Source organism: Arachis ipaensis, chromosome B07, assembly GCF_000816755.2.
Source record: "Arachis ipaensis cultivar K30076 chromosome B07, Araip1.1, whole genome shotgun sequence".
Lineage (NCBI taxonomy): Eukaryota > Viridiplantae > Streptophyta > Magnoliopsida > Fabales > Fabaceae > Arachis > Arachis ipaensis.
Genome location: NC_029791.2, coordinates 31,906,430 through 31,925,039, shown reverse-complemented (window position 1 = coordinate 31,925,039; position 18,610 = coordinate 31,906,430). Strand labels below are relative to the sequence as shown.

Genomic DNA, 18,610 nt, shown 5'->3' with positions numbered 1-18,610 from the left:
AGGAGGAGGAGGAGGAGGAGGAGGAGGAGGAGGAGTAGTGTCTTGGTTTATAGTTGGAGCATCATTGGGGGTGGCTTTGCACGAGTGCATGCCAATGTATGTGATTTGGTACATACAAGGATTCTCTTGTGTCCTCTGCACATGTTTGATTGCCCGGCAATTTTGATCATACTTTCTACTGCATCTAAAGTAGCTCCTGCGTGCAAATTGTAGATCATTAATAAACTACCTTTTAAATCACAATTATTAAGTTACGTTGCACAATAAACCAATAGTCTCAATCAACTTTGAATCCAACCACACATGCATAAAACGTGAAATTATTGTTATAATATAGAAGCGAGCTTAAAATAGAAATGAAACACAAGAAATGTAGTTCGGTGTAAAAGAAGCTCACATTTCACATCAACTTAAATTCCAACACAAGTAACACATTAATTAATTCTTTTGAGATTATACTTTTACCTATTCATCTCACCAACACGACAAATTTACTTGTCATCCCCAGCCACCCAAGTAAACATAATAAATCGTTGGGATGGTAATTGGCATTTTTAGTATATGGAGTAGATTCTGAATCCAACCTCAGTGATATATCTATGCTTTTAATGTGTATAAGGACAAGATCATTTATGAGAGATATCATGGTCAACAAAGAAAGATTTGAAAGCATTAAGGAGGCTAATTAAGGGGAGAGAAGCAACAAGGATTGTTCTATACTCTCAATGGACAAGGCAAAAGAAGCAATTAAAAGAGCAAATTGTTGATTCCATAAACCTTGTTGAACCCAAATTAAACTCTACTATTTGCATAAAGAGGTTGGTGCATGATCCGATAGAACAAAGAAAGATATTAAAAGAGCTATGCTTCAAGTCTTTCTGCATCAGAGTATGCCACTGTTAGTGTTGCAAGTATGAGGAGTGTTGAAATTAGTCCCACATTAAAGAAAGTAAAGAAGAGTGAGGAGTTTATAAGATGAGAGATCCATTAACTTGACACCTTAAGGTTTTGGGTTGGATGTGATGTCTTCTCATCTTATGTTATCTCATTTGATTCTTCTCCGAATTCTCCCCAATGGTCAAGAGCTCCCCGGTGATTTAATCGGAGTATTTAAGGTGAAGCATCGAAAGTATAACATTAAGTTATACGATTCAAGTGGAATATGCCCCACGCACTAATGATCAAGTTTACATTGAAAAAAATAATGAGGAATATATAGATTAGTATATTATTAGAATTTAGGCTATTTATGTTTATCACTTCATGCCTTTAGATTATATTCTCTTCTCGTGAGTTTAGTAATATTTCATTTTGAGGTGGTTGCTCAAGCTTCAAGAAAAACACAAGCTTAATTTTTTTCATAAGATAAATAAAAAAAAAATTGTGTTTTTTTTTTTCCCTCCAAACTTGTAAAGGTGCTCTTAAGAGCTCCTTTGAGATATTTTTTATACCCTTCAAAGTCCAATATTAAAAAGAATAATATATTCATTATTTTAAAATATGATACATAATAATTAAATTCTTAAAATATTTATTATTTTAAAAATTGGTACATTAAAAATTTAATTCATTTTAATATGATAATAAGTTATAATTCAAATATTTTAAATGACAAAACTTAAATTTTCTATAATATACCTTTTCTTGACACTTACGTAAAAAACTTTATTGTTAATAATTATCAAGTATTAAGGAAAGTATCCTGAACATAATTTTTTATTTTACAATTATTGATTAATTAGATGACCTTAAATTCTTTTGACAATTAGTGATCTTAAAGATATTTTATTAAAATTATCAAACAAAACTACCACCAATTATTTGCAGAAGAATATGAATGATGTCAAAAGTCAAAGTCATAGATAAAATATAAGAATCATGTTACATGATTACTAGTTTTGTAGTTAATACGTAGTTTAACATTAAAAAAACATCTAAAATATCTTTTTTTAAAGATATCTTTTAATAATTAAAATTTAATACATATAATCAATTAAACTGTATTATTTTTATCAAAATGAGGCCAAACAAATTAATTTAATCGAAAAAATAGTGAATTAAATTTTAAATTGATCTAAATTAATATGAATTTTTATAAAAAATGACTACAATACTTTTATTAAAGAAAATGTCTAAAATATTCTTATNNCTAGTTTAATTTTGATAAAAATAACACAATTTAATCAATTATATGTATTAAATTTTAATTATTAAAAAATATTTAAAAAAAAATATTTTAGATGTTTTTATCTAAATGACTCTCAAAATATAAAAAAAATGAAGTTATCGACTATATGTTGATTAAAATTCTGCTTATTATCTAAACTTTCTTTAAATATAATATCAAAGATATATTAGGGTCAAATTGATGGCAACCATAAACCGCATAATAACACCAAGCAGATCAGACTATTTAGAGAGAAAATAAAAAAAGAAAATAAATAATATAATGATGACAGTTACCTAGGAAATTTAGAATTCTGAATTTCTTTCTCTCCATATTTCCTCCATGCATTATTATCATCTGCAGTGGGAGAGATTGTGGTCCATGTGTGTTCAGTCCTCCTAATAATAATTACCATTAACCAATATAAAAAATTTCAGATGGAAAAAATATAGGTAGATAATAAAAATATTAAATAATATAAATAATAAATATGTTAGATGTTTAATTTATTAAGTGTGTGGATGGTTATCCTAATATTAGAGTTTAGAAAATAATTTGCTAGCATATATGCATGTCGCTTTCGAGCAAAATAGCATGCGGTACACAACAACAACTAACTAGCTAGCAGCCACAATCTATTGTAAACTATTATATCTCATAGCGAAAAGCAAATCCAAGAAAAACTAAGATTATTAATTATGGTATAAATATCTATTGTAAAAAGTCCTATATATAATCTCATAACTTCCTCCATTGTCCAATAATTCATTATGGTATAAATATCTTTTGATATAAAACGTTAACATTTTGCAAACAATTATGTCAGTAAATATTTTTTGAATTAATTTTATATTCTAAATTTTAAACTTATCAATTCTGAATTCTTAATTTAAAACCTCCAAAAAATAAGATTTAAAATTAACTAATTATAAGTTTACTCCCTATACTTGTTCTATCAAATTCTAGTATTTAAATTTTTCATTCGCCCAGAAAACATGTGCCAAGGCCTTTTCCTCTATATTGTTCATTTTTAATTCACAGAATTTGTCATGTTAATGGAACATTTTAGTTCATCTATGTTTTTAGTTTATTTTAATTCAATATATCTGTTGTTTTTACCTTTAATATACTATTTATTGAACAACTTACTCTTATTTTCCTTTTTCATTCTCTATCAACCCAATATCAAGCACAATAAACAATACAATATTCACATAAAATATATGAATTATTAAAAACTTATTTTGCTAAAAAAGTTTTCATAAATAAATATTAGTAATTGTTAATTTGAATTTTTCTGTGTCCTGCCGTACGTGTGCTTCCGTACAAATCCCCAAAACATGTGAAGTGAAACCCAACGCTGGGAACTCAAATTACCCACAAAACAACAACATCAGCATTGAAGTGATGAGCTAATGCACAAAACAGAAACCCTTTTAGTTAGATTCATATCTGACACTTCATGTTTAGCCAACAATTTAATCAACCCCCGGCCCCCACCCCTTCGGAAAAGAAAACTAATATATAATTAGGAATAGTTTTAGGTATTTTCAGAAATAACTAATAACTAAATATATATTAATATTGACTATTAAAATTATTAAAAAAGATTTGAAATTTTCCAAAATAATAAGTGTATGTTCACGGAAGTTTGTGTCAAATATGAGGTACTACATACCAAATATATGCATCCGTTAAAAAAGTAGCTATTTTTATTTACCTTCTTTTGTAGCAGCCTCTACCAACTTTTTTGGCCGGAGTCAAATTAGATCTCTTCATATTATGAGATTCTCCGGAATAATCATCGCTGGGATCTGCCGACGACGGCGACGGATCATGGCGACAAGGTTGTTCCTGGGAATGATTAGAAGCAAGAAGAGAAAGGGTTTCAGCGAAGGAAGTAAGGACATTGCCAAGAAGCTCTTCAGCTGAGAGAGAAGTGTCTCCAATGGGGTTCTGAAGAAGAAGCTTCAGCTGAGTCGCAGCTTCTTGACCTTGAACAAGTTCTTTGATTATTCTTCTTTTCTTCTTCCATGAGACATCGTTATTTTCAGAACAAAGGGTATTCTTCTTCATAATTGTTTGCCTTTTTTGGTTTCGATCTTGTAAGGGTTTTGTTATTATTGGAAGAAAGACGAGAAGAACGATAAGAGGAGAGGCTAAAAAAGCATAATGAGAAGAGAAGGAAGAAGAGATATGCTTTTTGGGGTTAGTTTTGGCAATAACAATAAATAAATACAGACAGACAAATAAAACAAATTAATTAATTAAAGGATGGGAAAATGTTGGGAAAGGCAGCGGGAGGCTCATTTCTTTGTATAATGAAAAAATTTTGGTGTAACTATAGTATTTTTTAAAATTGTGAGAGTAAGAAAATATGTTCTTTATGTTGACAATAAACTCCTCTTGTATGGTATATTTTAATTTATATAAGAGAATTTATTGTTTTACTCCTACAATTTTAAAAAATACTATAAAATTTAATGATTAAAAAATATATTTTTTATAATAATTAATAAATATTAAATAAGATAAATTTTTTATTATTTTTAATTAAAAATAATATTATAAATTTATATCTTTTTAAATCTTAAAAAAATAAATTATTATAAATTACTTTATTATTTTTACCATATTATATGAACCGTTAGTAATCCCTCAACTCTCACTATTAATTATATTTTTAATACGAATTTAGCTAAAAAAGTCCTAATAATATTTAAAATAAAAATTTAACTTTTAACCTGATCTCATGCATTTAGGTTTGTAAGAAATGAAATCTCTCAATTCTTTCTTTGATTAAAAAATTTGGCCAATTTAAGTGAGACTATAAAAAATTATAAAAAGTTTTATATAAAATAAAATCAGATTTTATAAATTATTAGAATAAAAAATTAAAAAAAAACATTTGAAATTTACTTTTCTCATTCGGTTTGTCGGCTTGTGAAAAAAGGTTTAATAGAAAAATAAAAATCTCAACATCCAATAATGGATAGGCAGATACGGAATATAATATAGGTAGGTGCTACTAGCTAATAAATAGTAGTAGTGCTGTAGAGGGGAGTGCTTCACCTGTCCAAAATTTATTTATGCGCGAAAACAGACCCATTCCCCGAAATGAACGGTAGATGACGTTTCATTGCTGATGTAATCACGTAACCCTAACGATTACTCCTTCCATTTTACTCTCTTGAAAGGCAAATTCATTTGGATTTAAAATTATTAATTTAAAAGATTTATCTAATACATATTTTAAAGGGTCCGCCGTGGGGGAAAATTGCTCCCCATCCCCATTCCCCACGGAGTCCCATTCCCCGCGGGGACCTCATTCCCCATCTATATAATAGTTCTAACTAATTATTAATTTTCATATTAATAGAGCTACAAGTATCTATCTTATACAAAAACTGCAAGATTTTATACAAAAAGTCTAAATAACACGATGGTGACTTCTTTCGAAATAACGCAATAGGGAGACGCAATGACGAGCCAAAGAAAAAAGCAGTGGACGAGGTGGAAGACGCGACAATAAAGAGGAGAATGGACACGACGGCAGAGTTACAAAAAGGAACGCCGCAAATAGAAATTACAACGTGGTAAGGGTAATGGCACGGTGAGGTGTGACGATGCGGTGAGAAGGGTAACGAGGGGGTGGCTGCAGAGAGGTTGGATGGAGTATGGACAACCTTAGGGATCTCTGATTGAAGAGAGGTTATGCAAATAAAGATTAGGAGTTTTGGGTTTCTATATATATGTGTGTGTAAGAAATGACTAAAAAACATATATGAGAAATAAACTATTAAGAATAATTCAAGGAATTCATAAATTTCGGGGAATAGCGGGGACGGGGCGGGGATCCCCGCTCGGGTCCCCGCGCCTGCTTCGGGGGAATTTTGTCCCCCATCCCCATCCTCGCGGGGAAAATTCCCCACAATCGGATCCCCATTCGGGGCAGTCCCCGCAGGGATCCCCGCGTCTCGAGAAATTTTGCCATCCCTAATTTCAGCGGTTCCACAAGGGTCGCCTATTAGACGGTGGAGATTTGATTTTGCGGCAGTTCCAACGAACCGCTGGCATAACTGCCGCAAATTAGATAATTGATTTTGCGGCGGTTGCAATACCACCGCTATTTGGTCAGTGGATTTAACAAAAATTTGCGGCGGTTTTAAAACCGCTGCAAATCTATGTAGGATTTTTAAAAAAAATGCGACGGTTTTGAACCGTCGCAATTTCATACATGGGCTTATAAAAAAACTGACTGATTACAATAGTTTAGATTATTTTTCTTTACTATAACCTATTCTGTTTACAAAATGTTTTTATTAAAGAATCAAATATTTTATTTGTCATTTCAATATAAGAGGAGAATACCTTCTACAGCAACTATACACTTCTTTTCTAGACAAACCGCACATGGATCTAGACATGGTGCTAATTCATTTGTCTTCCATCCACATTCTCTATTATGCATAGAGAATGTACAAAGTTTGAGGCATAGATAAGTAGCTTAACACAATCAAGTGAATAAAATTCAATGTTAAACTTCTGCAATATTCTCAAGACTAATGTTTGCTCCGAGAAATGTACATGTAAAATAAAAATGTTTACATTTGTTAAATCTCCCAAGTTTAGTTAGGATAGTTCTATGAACACATACTTAGCAATTTTGACAATGCTCATAAGTGGAAGAGAGAGATATGGTGAAGGAAAAACTTCTAAGTTCTCTGATGGAGGTTCTTTTAAGATGTCTTCAAGCCAGTTTCTATTCCATGAACGAGCAACCATGAAGGGGGTCCATCTATCAAATAATTGGAAGAAGAAATTAGAGACATGTTCAACTGATTTTTATTACAATTATCAGAAGAGATAAAAGGATTCTTGATAATACAATACACGAAGTGTAATACTAATTGAAAAAAGAGTAGGCACTAGAAAATCTAAATTATATAGATAATACCATGATGATGAATTGATTATGGCTGCATTTAAACTATATATAAGCAATGGACATATTTCAAGTACTACCATACAACACAGTAGAGCTAGACAAGACTAATTCATATTACTTGAAGTATAAGTTTACAAAAAAGACCATCTGAACACTCAGAAACTCTAATCCTCTGGATTCAGTAATATTATAATAAGTTAAAAATAAATTTCTGGTCAAAAGCAAGGTGATCTAACTTCATAAAGTAGTATATACCTTTTCTTTTCGATATTCTTTTTGGCATTAACTTGTTCAGAGTTAGTTGGTCCTGAAGCTGCATGAAATAATATAAATAAGGGATTGATTAAATCAAATGAGAACATAGCCAAGTTAAGTTGAGCAGCATTACATGAAGTATCTTCTCCAGTTTGTTCATGGTTAACATTGGATCCAAGTGATGTACGTTCATTTTCATTTGCCATAGTTTCTTGAAGATGCAAGTCATCATGTTTGATTTCTTCAGAGAAATTGTCTTCAGTTGGTTCGAGTTTCTCAGCATTAAACTTCACAGACTCCTTTCTCAAAGAATACCTATATTTGCATATTCAAGAGACCATATAAGATAACTTGTTCTGCAGCAATTGATAGTCCAACTTAGACAATACTCCTGTAAAAGGCAAAGTTAAACTCATACCTCCTGTCCAACTCAGATAACTTGTTCTAGGCTAATTTTTGTACATATACATGCATAAAGTATGGTCATAGTAGTTACATTGAGATTTGGAAACTCTCTTTCTTTTTGCATGGCAAAGATTATCCTCCTTGCTCTCTTCTTGAAATGACTGATTTGACTGCTTACTCTAAGCTGCTGCAACCTAAAAGTAGTTATAAAAAGGAAAAAAGTCACAGTGAGCTAGGAGAACAGATAAATTAGTAGAGGAAGCCAACGGGAGATTTTTTACTTTACCTCATTTCCAATACTTTCATGCAACTTTTATGTTTTCTCTTTTGCCTAGCATAGAAATATTTACAGTTAAAAACATAATTAAGCCTTTTGTACTTGCTCACTTGCCAATTCATCAACTAGGACAATGACTATGAGCTAAACTAACCGTCAATTCTAATTTCATAGCTTTTAGAATGCCATTTTTGCCTCCTAGTTCAAGCTGAAGTTCCCTTAGCTAGATGAAAATAAATTCAACTCTCAATCAATAAAACATAACAGATAAAATGAAAATAATAGCTGTTATGTGTACCAATGGTTTTCAAGACTCACCCTCTGTCTACTAGAGTTAAGTTCTTGCATTTCATAGATTACAGAAAATATATTAACAATGGTAAATTTAAAGGCATATATCAACAACACAAGAATAAAAAGTGACTGTTAAACAATTTGATCAGTGAAGAATAAAACTCTCGCGCGATCTAGAATTTTCACAAATAAATTCGCGTTGTAAGTATAGCTTCTAGACCCACAAGAATTCCTTTCTTACAAAGTTTTGGTTGTCACTTAAGCAAACCCAATAAAATTGATAACCAAGTATTTAAACCTCGGGTCGTCTTCTCAAGGAATTGAAAGGAAGTATGACTTATTATTAGCTATGGAAAAGGTAGAATTTTGGGTTTTGAAAGGTTTGAGCAAGGAAAATAAATTGCAGGAATTAATAAATTAATAACTAATAAAACTCTTGGCAAGGTATGAAAATTTGGAAGTCCTATCCTAGTTATCCTTATCGATGGTGATGAGAATTGAGTTTTAATCCCACTTAGTTAAACTTTACTAAAGTAGAGGAAAGTCAAGTGGATTAATTAGTTAGATCCTCAAGTCCTAGTCAATTCCCAAGAAAGGACTAGAGTTAGTAGAATTCAATTCAATTAGCAACAATAACAATTATTAATCACGATGAGTTTGATAACTCAAGAGTTACCAATTAATCAACCAAAGCCAAAAGGGAAAAATCTAAATTAAATTAAAAGCATTCATATAAATAAAGCAAAGCAAAGTCAAATCTGAAATACCTAAAATTATATTAAATAAAACATTCAAATCTAAATACGAAGAATTCATAAGCCAAATTGGTAACATGAGTCAGATACGAATAAAAGCATTAGAATAAATAAAAATATAAAAGGAATATTGAACCTGAGAGGAAGTTGAAATCCTAAATCCTTTAAGAGGAATCCTAATCCTAAAACCTAAGAGAGAGGAGAGAACCTCTCTCTCTAAAAGCTACATCTAAATTATGAAAAGTGAATAATCGAAGATCTATTTATGAATGGATGCATTCCCCACTTTATAGCCTCTAATCTAAGTTTTCTGGGCCGAAAACTGGGTCAAAAATAGCCCAGAAATCGCTGGAGAAGAAATCTGCCACGCTGATTTCCGTCACTGCGACGCGTCCACGTGAAGCACGCGTTTGCATTGCCTAGCGTCAGGGCATCTATGATATATTATATATCAAATCGAAGCCCCGGACGTTAGCTTTTCAACGCAACTGGAACCGCGTCGTTTGGACTTCTGTAGCTCAAGTTATGACAGTTTTAGTGCGAGAGGGTCAGGCTGACAGCTTTGCAGTTCCTTCAACTTCTTGTATTCCTTCCACTTTTGTATGCTTCCTTTCCATCCTCCAAGCCATTCCTGCCCTATAATCTCCGAAAACACTTAACACACATATCAAGGCATCGAATGGTAATAAGAGAAGATTAAACATATCAAAATTAAGACCAAAGAAGCATGTTTTCAATCATAGCACAAAATCAGGAAGAAAAATGTAAACTCATGCAAATCATATGAATAAGTGTATGAAAGATTGATAAAATCCACTCAATTAAGCACAAGATAAACCATAAAATAGTGGTTTATCAACCTCACCACACTTAAACATTAGCATGTCCTCATGCTAAGCTCAAGAGAAGCTATAAAGACTGAAGAGGAATGATAGAATGTATGAAATGCAACCTATCTATATGAATGCAACTACATGCTAAGATGTTTCTACCTACTTGGTTAAAAGTAAATAAATCTTTCAAGAACAAAAATAATTCAAATTCCACTAATTCAAATCATATAATAAAAGACAAGTAAACTTGTGAGAAGATAGCTCATAAAAGCAGGGAACATAGAATCAAGCATTGAACCCTTACTGGTAGTGTATATCACTCTAACTCTCAAGTGTCTAGGGTCAATCACTCTACTCTTCCCTAGTCATGCTTTCTCAACCTTGTTCTTCATCTAACCAATCAACAAATATTTAGTATACCAATGCAAACATCATGAGGTCTTTTCAGGGTTGTAATGGGGCTGAGGTAAAGGTGAGGATATATGTATGGCCAAGTGAGCTATAATATAAATCTTTAATTAACCTAAGCTCTCACCTAACATACATATACTCTATATAACTATAGAATCACGCCTAGCTACCCATAATTTTCCCACTTTTGCATATTTCACATACTCATGTATCAACTTTTCTCTTAACTTTATCACATATGCATTGATTTTTCATTAACTTAACATTGGGGTAATTTTGTCCCCTTATTTATTTACTTATTTATTAATTTTTTTTTTGGATTTTTTTAATAGAAAAATAAACATAACTTATCAATGCACATGGATTTTTATTTTTTCTAGTCTCACATGAGTAGGTACCCAAATTCCCAATATTTTATCAAAGTAAAAACATAACACATTCCCTTATTAACCCATGTTCCCACAGTTTTTCCACACTTAATTGATACACAATCTCTATCTTAAGCTAACCAAAGATTCAATCGGGATATTTAATTATTTTTCTGCTTAAAGCTAGTGATGTGGTTATAGAACAGAATAAATGGGGATAAAAAGGCTTAAGGTGGCTAACAAGGGTGATGTAAAAAGTAGGCTTATTTGGGATAAGTGAGCTAATAACAAATAATGGCCTCAATCATATGCAAGCATGTAAATACACTAAATAGTGGACATATAGAATGGAACAAAGTATAGATTACAATCATAGAGAAGTAAACAGACAAGAATAAAATATTTATGGTTAAATAGTGTAACCATGTAATTAGGCTCAAAATCTCACGGGTTGTGTGTTCTTTGGCTTTTTTAAACTATGTTCCAAATACAACTTCAAACAAATTTAACACAAAAATTTTGATTTAAATTAGTGAAATTTTTTTCAAAAATAGGGTCTTAGAAGAAACTCATTACTTTAACCAAGCAGTAGCTAAATGCATAAAATCAAACAAACATGCAATTAAACATGCAAATGCAATAATGAACAAACAAAGAAAATAAAACAATGGTGTTGGAAAGAAGAAAATAGCTAACCCATGGAGATCGGTATCGACCTCCCCACACTTAAAGATTGCACCGTCCTCAGTGCATGCTAAGATGTGCAGGTGGATGGGTTGCGAGCTATAACTGTTGTTATTTCTCTAAAGATTGTGCAGACGGACTGGCTTGTCTCCCCATTAATAGGCTTTTCCTCTCCTTTCGTGGTGGCCATCCTGAAAGAAGAGGAAAAAGAAGAAAAGTAACCCAAAAATAAAGATAGAAAATAAATAAAATATGGGTGTTAATGCCAGATAATAAGGGTCTCAATTACATGGTAGCTACAACATGAAAGTGAAAAAACAGTAGAAGTACATGGCAAATCAAGAGTGCAAAAATTTGCAACAATGGGGAAGAGAGTTGGTAAGGAAAGATAATATAAATTCATGTCAATGCAAAAGTAATACAGGTATAAAAGATTGGCATTGAAAATATTACCTAACCAGAATAACACAAGTCACTAAGCACCCAAAATAATTCAAGAGAAGATGCAACAGTTAAATAAGAAAATTTTAACACCAAAGGAAAAATAATTAATTTAGAAAAGAAAATAAAAATATGCACAAAATTAAGATGCAATGAATGAAATATGCAATTAAATTAAGTAAAATAAAATGAAAGATAAGAAGAATGAGAAGGGAAAGAAAGGAAGAAGAAGTAAGTAAGAAAGGAGGGAGGAAAAATTAGGATTGGGGGAGAAAAGATAAGATTTTTGGCGCTGATTTGGATAAGCTGTGCGGCACAGGCGACGCGGACGCGTGGTGCGCGATAAGGTCAGGTGACGCGGACGCGTGGGTCACGCAATCGCGTGGCCTGATTTGTGCGATTGGCGCGAGTGCAGCCTCGCATTTGCGCAACTCTCTGTTGTAAATGCATATTGCCAAAAATCTGGGTGACGCGATCGCGTGAATGACCTTTCTTTTAAAAATGACGCGAACGCGTGGGGCACGTGTTCGCGTGGTAGGGCTTGTGCTTCTAGCATGGTTCCAGCACCATTCCAGCCTAACTTGCTGCCAAACACCCGTTTACGTCAATTTTACAGGGCCACGCGTTCGCGTGGGTGACGCGGACGCGTGGGAGGCATTTTTCCCACATGACACGGATGCGTCAGCGACGCGGTCGCGTGGATCAATTTATGCCAAAGGCACGCCTCCAGCCACGCTCTCGCGTGACTCTCTGTTCAATTCTCTTTTCTTCAAAATGCACTGGTAACGCGGACGTGTCGGCGACGCTGTCGCGTCGCGTGCGATTTTTTTTATGCAGGATGCAAAATGCAATGATAGTGTGGATGCTATAAATAATTCCAAGTTCAATGAAAATAGAATAAAATAAAACTCAAAAACAAACAAAACGAAATAAAATCAAAATTGAAGAAATGAAAAAGGAACGATCATACCATGGTGGGTTGTCTCCCACCTAGCACTTTTAGTTAAAGTCCTTTAGTTGGACATTTGATGAGCTTCCTGTTATGGTGGCTTGTGCTTGAATTCATCCAGAAATCTCCACCAATGTTTGGAATGCCAACAGCCTCCGGGATCCCAAACTAGGCGCAGAAAGCCTTCAAGTAAGTTAAAGCAAGTGACAAGGCCCCAAGAGTGTTGATTGCCAGAATGAATTCCGGGGTCCCAAACTTTGCTTTTACACCCGTTTTCTTGTTGATCATTATTGTTCCAACCGGGTGGCAAGCAATCTGAATTCTCACTAAAGCGGCCAACCAACTTCCTAGACCCATTCAGTTGAGCTTTACTCCAACCTTTGCATTTAAACTTTGAGCTTTCCACCATAATGAATCTTGCATGACGACTCCTACCACTAACCATCTTCCTCTTACGCTTAATGCCACAAAGAGCTCTAAGCTGACCATCTGTTTCAAGCAAAGCATATTCAAGTGAGCTAATTAAGCTTAGAGATGAGAGATTTACCCACTTGAATGAAGGGATGGATGGTGATGGCTTTGGGGGAGAGGTTTCCAACAACTGTGGTAAGGTGATTTCCAGCTCCATTCCCTTGGGCTCTTCTTTGACAATTTCCACCTCTTTGCAAGCTTCTTCAATATCAACCTCTTCCTCTTGGTAGCTTTCTTCTAATTTGATCTCTTCTTTATTGTTCACCAAGAGCATGGGAGGTTGTACTTCTTCTTCTTTAATCTCCATGTCAAGTCCAATGGGAGAGGATTCAAATGTAGATAAGAATTCATTAATGATTGAATCCATCTCTTGATCATCCCCTTCAAAGTCTTCAACCATGATATGCTTTGGAGGTTGTACACCCTCTTCAACATCAATTGCAAACGTCTTAGAAGGAGGCCCTATGACTTGAGTTTCCCATGGAGGTTCTGCATCTCCTAAGTCTTCAACCACTTCTTCCTCTTCAATGATTACAGCTTCCTCCAATTGTTCCAATACAAATTCATGCTGCTCACTGTCCACCGGAGTTTCTAGCTTCTCCTTCATGCTGTGTTCTTCAGTAGATTCTCCACATGAAGCCATGGGAGTTTCTTGAGTGTCCGAACGTTGGGAAGCTAATCGATTTATTAACTCGCCTAAGGCGGCCGTGAAATTTAGCACACTCTTATTCATCTCTTCTTGCCCTTGAAGAATAACACTAAGGGCGTTGTTATCCAATGGAGGTTGGGGTGGATAGGAGGGTTCATTATTTTGGAGAAAGGGTTCATAATAGGAAGGTGGTTCTTCTTGATAAGGATATGGAGATGGTGAATATTGAGGTTGTGGTTCTGGGTGTGGTTCATATGGTGGTTGGTGTGGTGAATATAGGTTAGGGTCATATGGTGGTGTTTGGTGGTAAGGGGCTTGTGAGTATGGTGGTTCAAAATTACGTGGAGGAGGAGGTTCATAGGTATTTTGTGGTGGGTGTTGATTGTCACGAAGAGGTCCACCATAACCATTATCTTGGTGCGCATCATAGAATGGTTGTTAATAGTGCCTTGGAGGTGGTTGTCGCCAAGAGGGTTGATCAAATCCTTGTGGCTCCTCCCATCTTTGATTGTCCCATCCATGACCTAAGCTTTCATTGTAATCTCCTCTTCCTGTAACATGATTGTAACTAAAATCATAGCCAAAGGGGTGAGAATTCATAGTAGCTAATAAAAATTAAAAATAAAAACAAATAAACAAGCAAAGGAAAATAAAATAAAATAAAATAAAATAAAATAAGAGAAAAGATTTGAAATTTGAATTTGAAATAAGATAAGATAAGATTTTTGAAAAAGATATGATTTTTTTGAAAAAATTGAATTTTGAAATTTAAACTAAGATAAGATAAGATAAAAAAAATTTAAAATTAAAAATCAGAAAAATATTTTTTTTTCAAAAATAAATCAATTTAAAAGCAAATATTTACAATAACCAATAATAATGCACACGTTTGCAATTCCCCGGCAACGGCGCCATTTTGAAGAACTAAACTCTCGCGCGATCTAGAATTTTCACAAATAAATTCGCGTTGTAAGTATAGCTTCTAGACCCACAAGAATTCCTTTCTTACAAAAGTTTTGGTTGTCAGTTAAGCAAACCCAATAAAATTGATAACCGAGTATTTAAACCTCAGGTTGTCTTCTCAAGAAATTGCAGGGAAGTATGACTTATTATTAGCTATGGAAAAGGTAGAATTTTGGGTTTTGAAAGGTTTGAGCAAGGAAAATTAATTGCAAGAATTAATAAATTAATAACTTATAAAACTCTTGGCAAGGTATGAAAATTTGGAAGTCCTATCCTAGTTATCCTTATCGATGGTGATGAGAATTGAGTTTTAATCCCACTTAGTTAACCTTTACTAAAGTAGAGGAAAGTCAAGTGGACTAATTAGTTAGATCCTCAAGTCCTAGTCAATTCCTAAGAAAGGACTAGAGTTAGTAGAATTAAATTCAATTAGCAACAATAACAATTATCAATCACGATGAGTTTGATAACTCAAAAGTTACCAATTAATCAACCAAAGCTAAAAGGGAAAAATCTAAATTAAATTAAAAGCATTCATATAAATAAAGCAAAGCAAAGTCAAATCTGAAATACCTCAAATTATATTAAATAAAACATTCAAATCTAAATACGAAGAATTCATAAGCCAAATTGGTAACATGAGTCAGATACGAATAAAAGCATTAGAATAAATAAAAATATAAAAGGAATATTAAATCTGAGAGGAAGTTAAAATCCTAAATCCTTTAAGAAGAATCCTAATACTAAAACCTAAGAGAGAGGAGAGAACCTCTCTTTCTAAAAACTACATCTAAATTATGAAAAGTGAATAATCGAAGATCTATTTATGAATGGATGCATTCCCCCACTTTATAGCCTCTAATATGAGTTTTCTGGGCAAAAAACTGGGTCAAAAATAGCCCAGGAATCGCTGGAGAAGAAATCTGCCACGCTGATTTCCGTCACTACGACGTGTCCGCGTGGAGCACATATTCGTGTCACCTAGCATCAGGGCATCTATGGCATATTATATATCAAATCGAAGCCCCAAACGTTAGCTTTCCAACGCAACTAGAACCGCATTGTTTGGACCTCTGTAGCTCAAGTTATGACAGTTTTAGTGCGAGAGGGTCAGACTGACAGCTTTGTAGTTCCTTCAACTTCTTGTATTCCTTCCACTTTTGTATGCTTCCTTTCCATCCTCCAAGCCATTCCTACCCTATAATCTCTAAAAACACTTAACACACATATCAAGGCATCAAATGGTAATAAGAGAAGATTAAACATATCAAAATTAAGACCAAAGAAGCATGTTTTCAATCATAGCACAAAATCAGGAAGGAAAACGTAAACTCATGCAAATCATATGAATAAGTGTATGAAAGATTGATAAAATCCACTCAATTGAGCACAAGATAAACCATAAAATAGTGGTTTATCAATCAGTACTGCCAGCATTTGACTATTTGTCAGGGCCAATTCCGCATTTTGTTTTCGTAGATTCTGACAAATGGATGGTAGCAAGGATCATACATTGGCTTTAAAAAGAATCAAGGTCTGAACTACCTCCAGTGACCATGTTGACAAGCTTGCATCAATACAGTCTGTTAACCATATAATGTGAGCAAAAGAAATTGATCTTTCAATAGAAGAAATATAATACTACTCATAACATAAAGTATGCACTAGATTGAATTGTGATTTTTCATAAACCTGACTGTGATAGTTCCTAAGATTGATATCAACTCCAGACTCAAGAAAGAGATATACTATCTATATCAATGCAGAAAAAATGAGTGCATACTACCTTACCCCTCTATAATCCCACCTCAAAAACACAAACCAAGTAAATATGGAGTTAGAGACTTAGAGGATAACCCCTCTATAAACCCTCTACATTACAAAGCACACACATAATTTCAATTTCATTCAAATTTGGTAACAATTAGCATTCTATATGCTTTACTTCTTACACTATTCACACCTGGTAACATTGTCCAAAGTTACAAAATCATATAAAAGGTTTGAGAGGTATAGGAAGAGTTTAATTTTTCTGCACTAGAGGTATACAAAAGAGTTTAACATTGTTATCCAGTAAAAAGCTTGTGTAACTTGAGTGCCATGAAAAGCTTTCCAAGTGATTTATCAAAAAATCATGTTGCACACATGCTAGTGTCATACAATAATTCAAACAACATATATTATTTAGTAATAGCAAAATTAAGGAATGCGTCCATGCAAATTTCTGCAACTTCTTTTTAAAAAAAGGTGTTGTGCATGCAGATCAAAATCAAAGAAATAGTTTAAATAATGTAGTAGCTATTTTGATCACACATTCATGTACATATTTAAAAAAAGGGGTATACACACCTTCACCTGAGATAGGAGGAGAATACTAATATAATTTTGTGAAGATGACTTATGACTCATATGTTCAATACAAATCTCTGGTGGCAACTTCTCAGCCATTTGCTTCAACTAGATTGAACAAAAGGCAAGCCTACTTAATCATCATGATGTACTTGAAATTCTGATAAAGGGATTTGTTCTATTTCTCATATATTCTTATTGAAGTATTTTACGCCATTAATTTGGGTGACTAAGCATTTTTTTTTTATAAAGAAACATGATGCTCAAATACTAAAGCAGTTTGTAGTAAGAAGTGTGGAATTGAAAGTTGAGCAATTGAGACATTTACATATATAAGTCAATGATTTCAACTATATCCTTGGTAAATAGAATGAAAATACCTGAATAATAGTGGACTCAAAAATTTCTAGCATTGCTTTATGCTTAGAAGACTCATCTGCTGCCAATGTTGTAGCTTCCTTAATATTTTTGCGAAGCTTTTGATTTTTCACATCTTTCATGTCACTTTCTGTTTCAAACTTTGAATCTACATAAAAATAATATTCATTAACTTAATATTGGTGACCCTTGAGGTTTTTCAGAGAATATGGAAAGTGAATCAATAGGAAACTTACTTGTTTCTGCAATTTTGACACTTCTTGATTCAGAAGCTCATTTGTTTTCCTCAAACTATCAATAAGACTTTTAGAGAATCCACCAGTGCCAGAACGTGTAGGACTTGGCCTTCTTGCATACGGGGATGCGGGCCTTGAAATGAGTGGTGGAGTTGGTGGTGGACTTGGAGTTGGAGGGGGCAGAATTAAATTGGGCGAAAAGGAGAAAGGGGAAGAACGAACTAGAGAGAGGGGAGAGGGAGTGATCAAGCAGCACACAACAGGGGAGTGGGGAGGATGCTGACGATGACACCAGGATGGACGTATGGGAAGGACGCCGACGACAACATGGATGAGCACCGCGGATTGAGGAGACTTGGACGACCGTTTTCACTTTTCTTTCGCGCGAGCGAGCTAGACGGCGTAGGGAGCACACCAGTGACGGAGAAGAATGAAGACACGGACAAAGTTGCTGTAACTGATGGAGGGAATGAGTCACGGCGGCAGTGTATCTTAGAGAATGTGATTGGCGCCTTTCCTCCGCTAGGGTTCGAGCGAAAAGGGAAAGAATGGCGCCTTGCCAAACATTTTATTAAACAGTCCAAATATGTTCTTTGAGACTGTTGGGAGACAAAAACGCCACTGATCTCATCAATCGACAACGCTTCAGGTGCACAGTACCATCACCGCTGCTATTCCGTTAATTGGCAACGGTTCCAGAAATGGCTGGTAATTCGCGGCTGCCATTTGCCATGAATCTTATAGTGTAAATTTTAACTTAAAATATTTTATTCAAAT

At 33.9% G+C, this 18,610-nt stretch overlaps 1 protein-coding gene and 1 long non-coding RNA gene across 2 annotated transcripts in view; both read right to left on the bottom strand.

The window, feature by feature from the left end:
- The window catches only part of LOC107607132 (probable WRKY transcription factor 70), a 4,831-nt gene extending 341 nt beyond the window's left edge, over positions 1–4,490 (bottom strand). The window contains exons 1-3 of the mRNA XM_021107763.1: positions 3,888–4,490; positions 2,464–2,565; positions 7–196 (exon numbers count right to left, since the gene is read on the bottom strand). Coding sequence (XP_020963422.1) covers positions 7–196; positions 2,464–2,565; positions 3,888–4,243 — 648 coding nt within the window. The 5' untranslated portion in view covers positions 4,244–4,490. The remainder of the gene's footprint in view (positions 1–6; positions 197–2,463; positions 2,566–3,887) is intronic.
- On the bottom strand, positions 7,948–8,394 carry LOC107608670. The gene is made up of 4 exons (XR_001612969.1): positions 8,371–8,394; positions 8,207–8,275; positions 8,062–8,106; positions 7,948–7,969 (listed from the first exon to the last, which is right to left on the bottom strand). It is a non-coding gene; the product is annotated as an uncharacterized LOC107608670 (long non-coding RNA).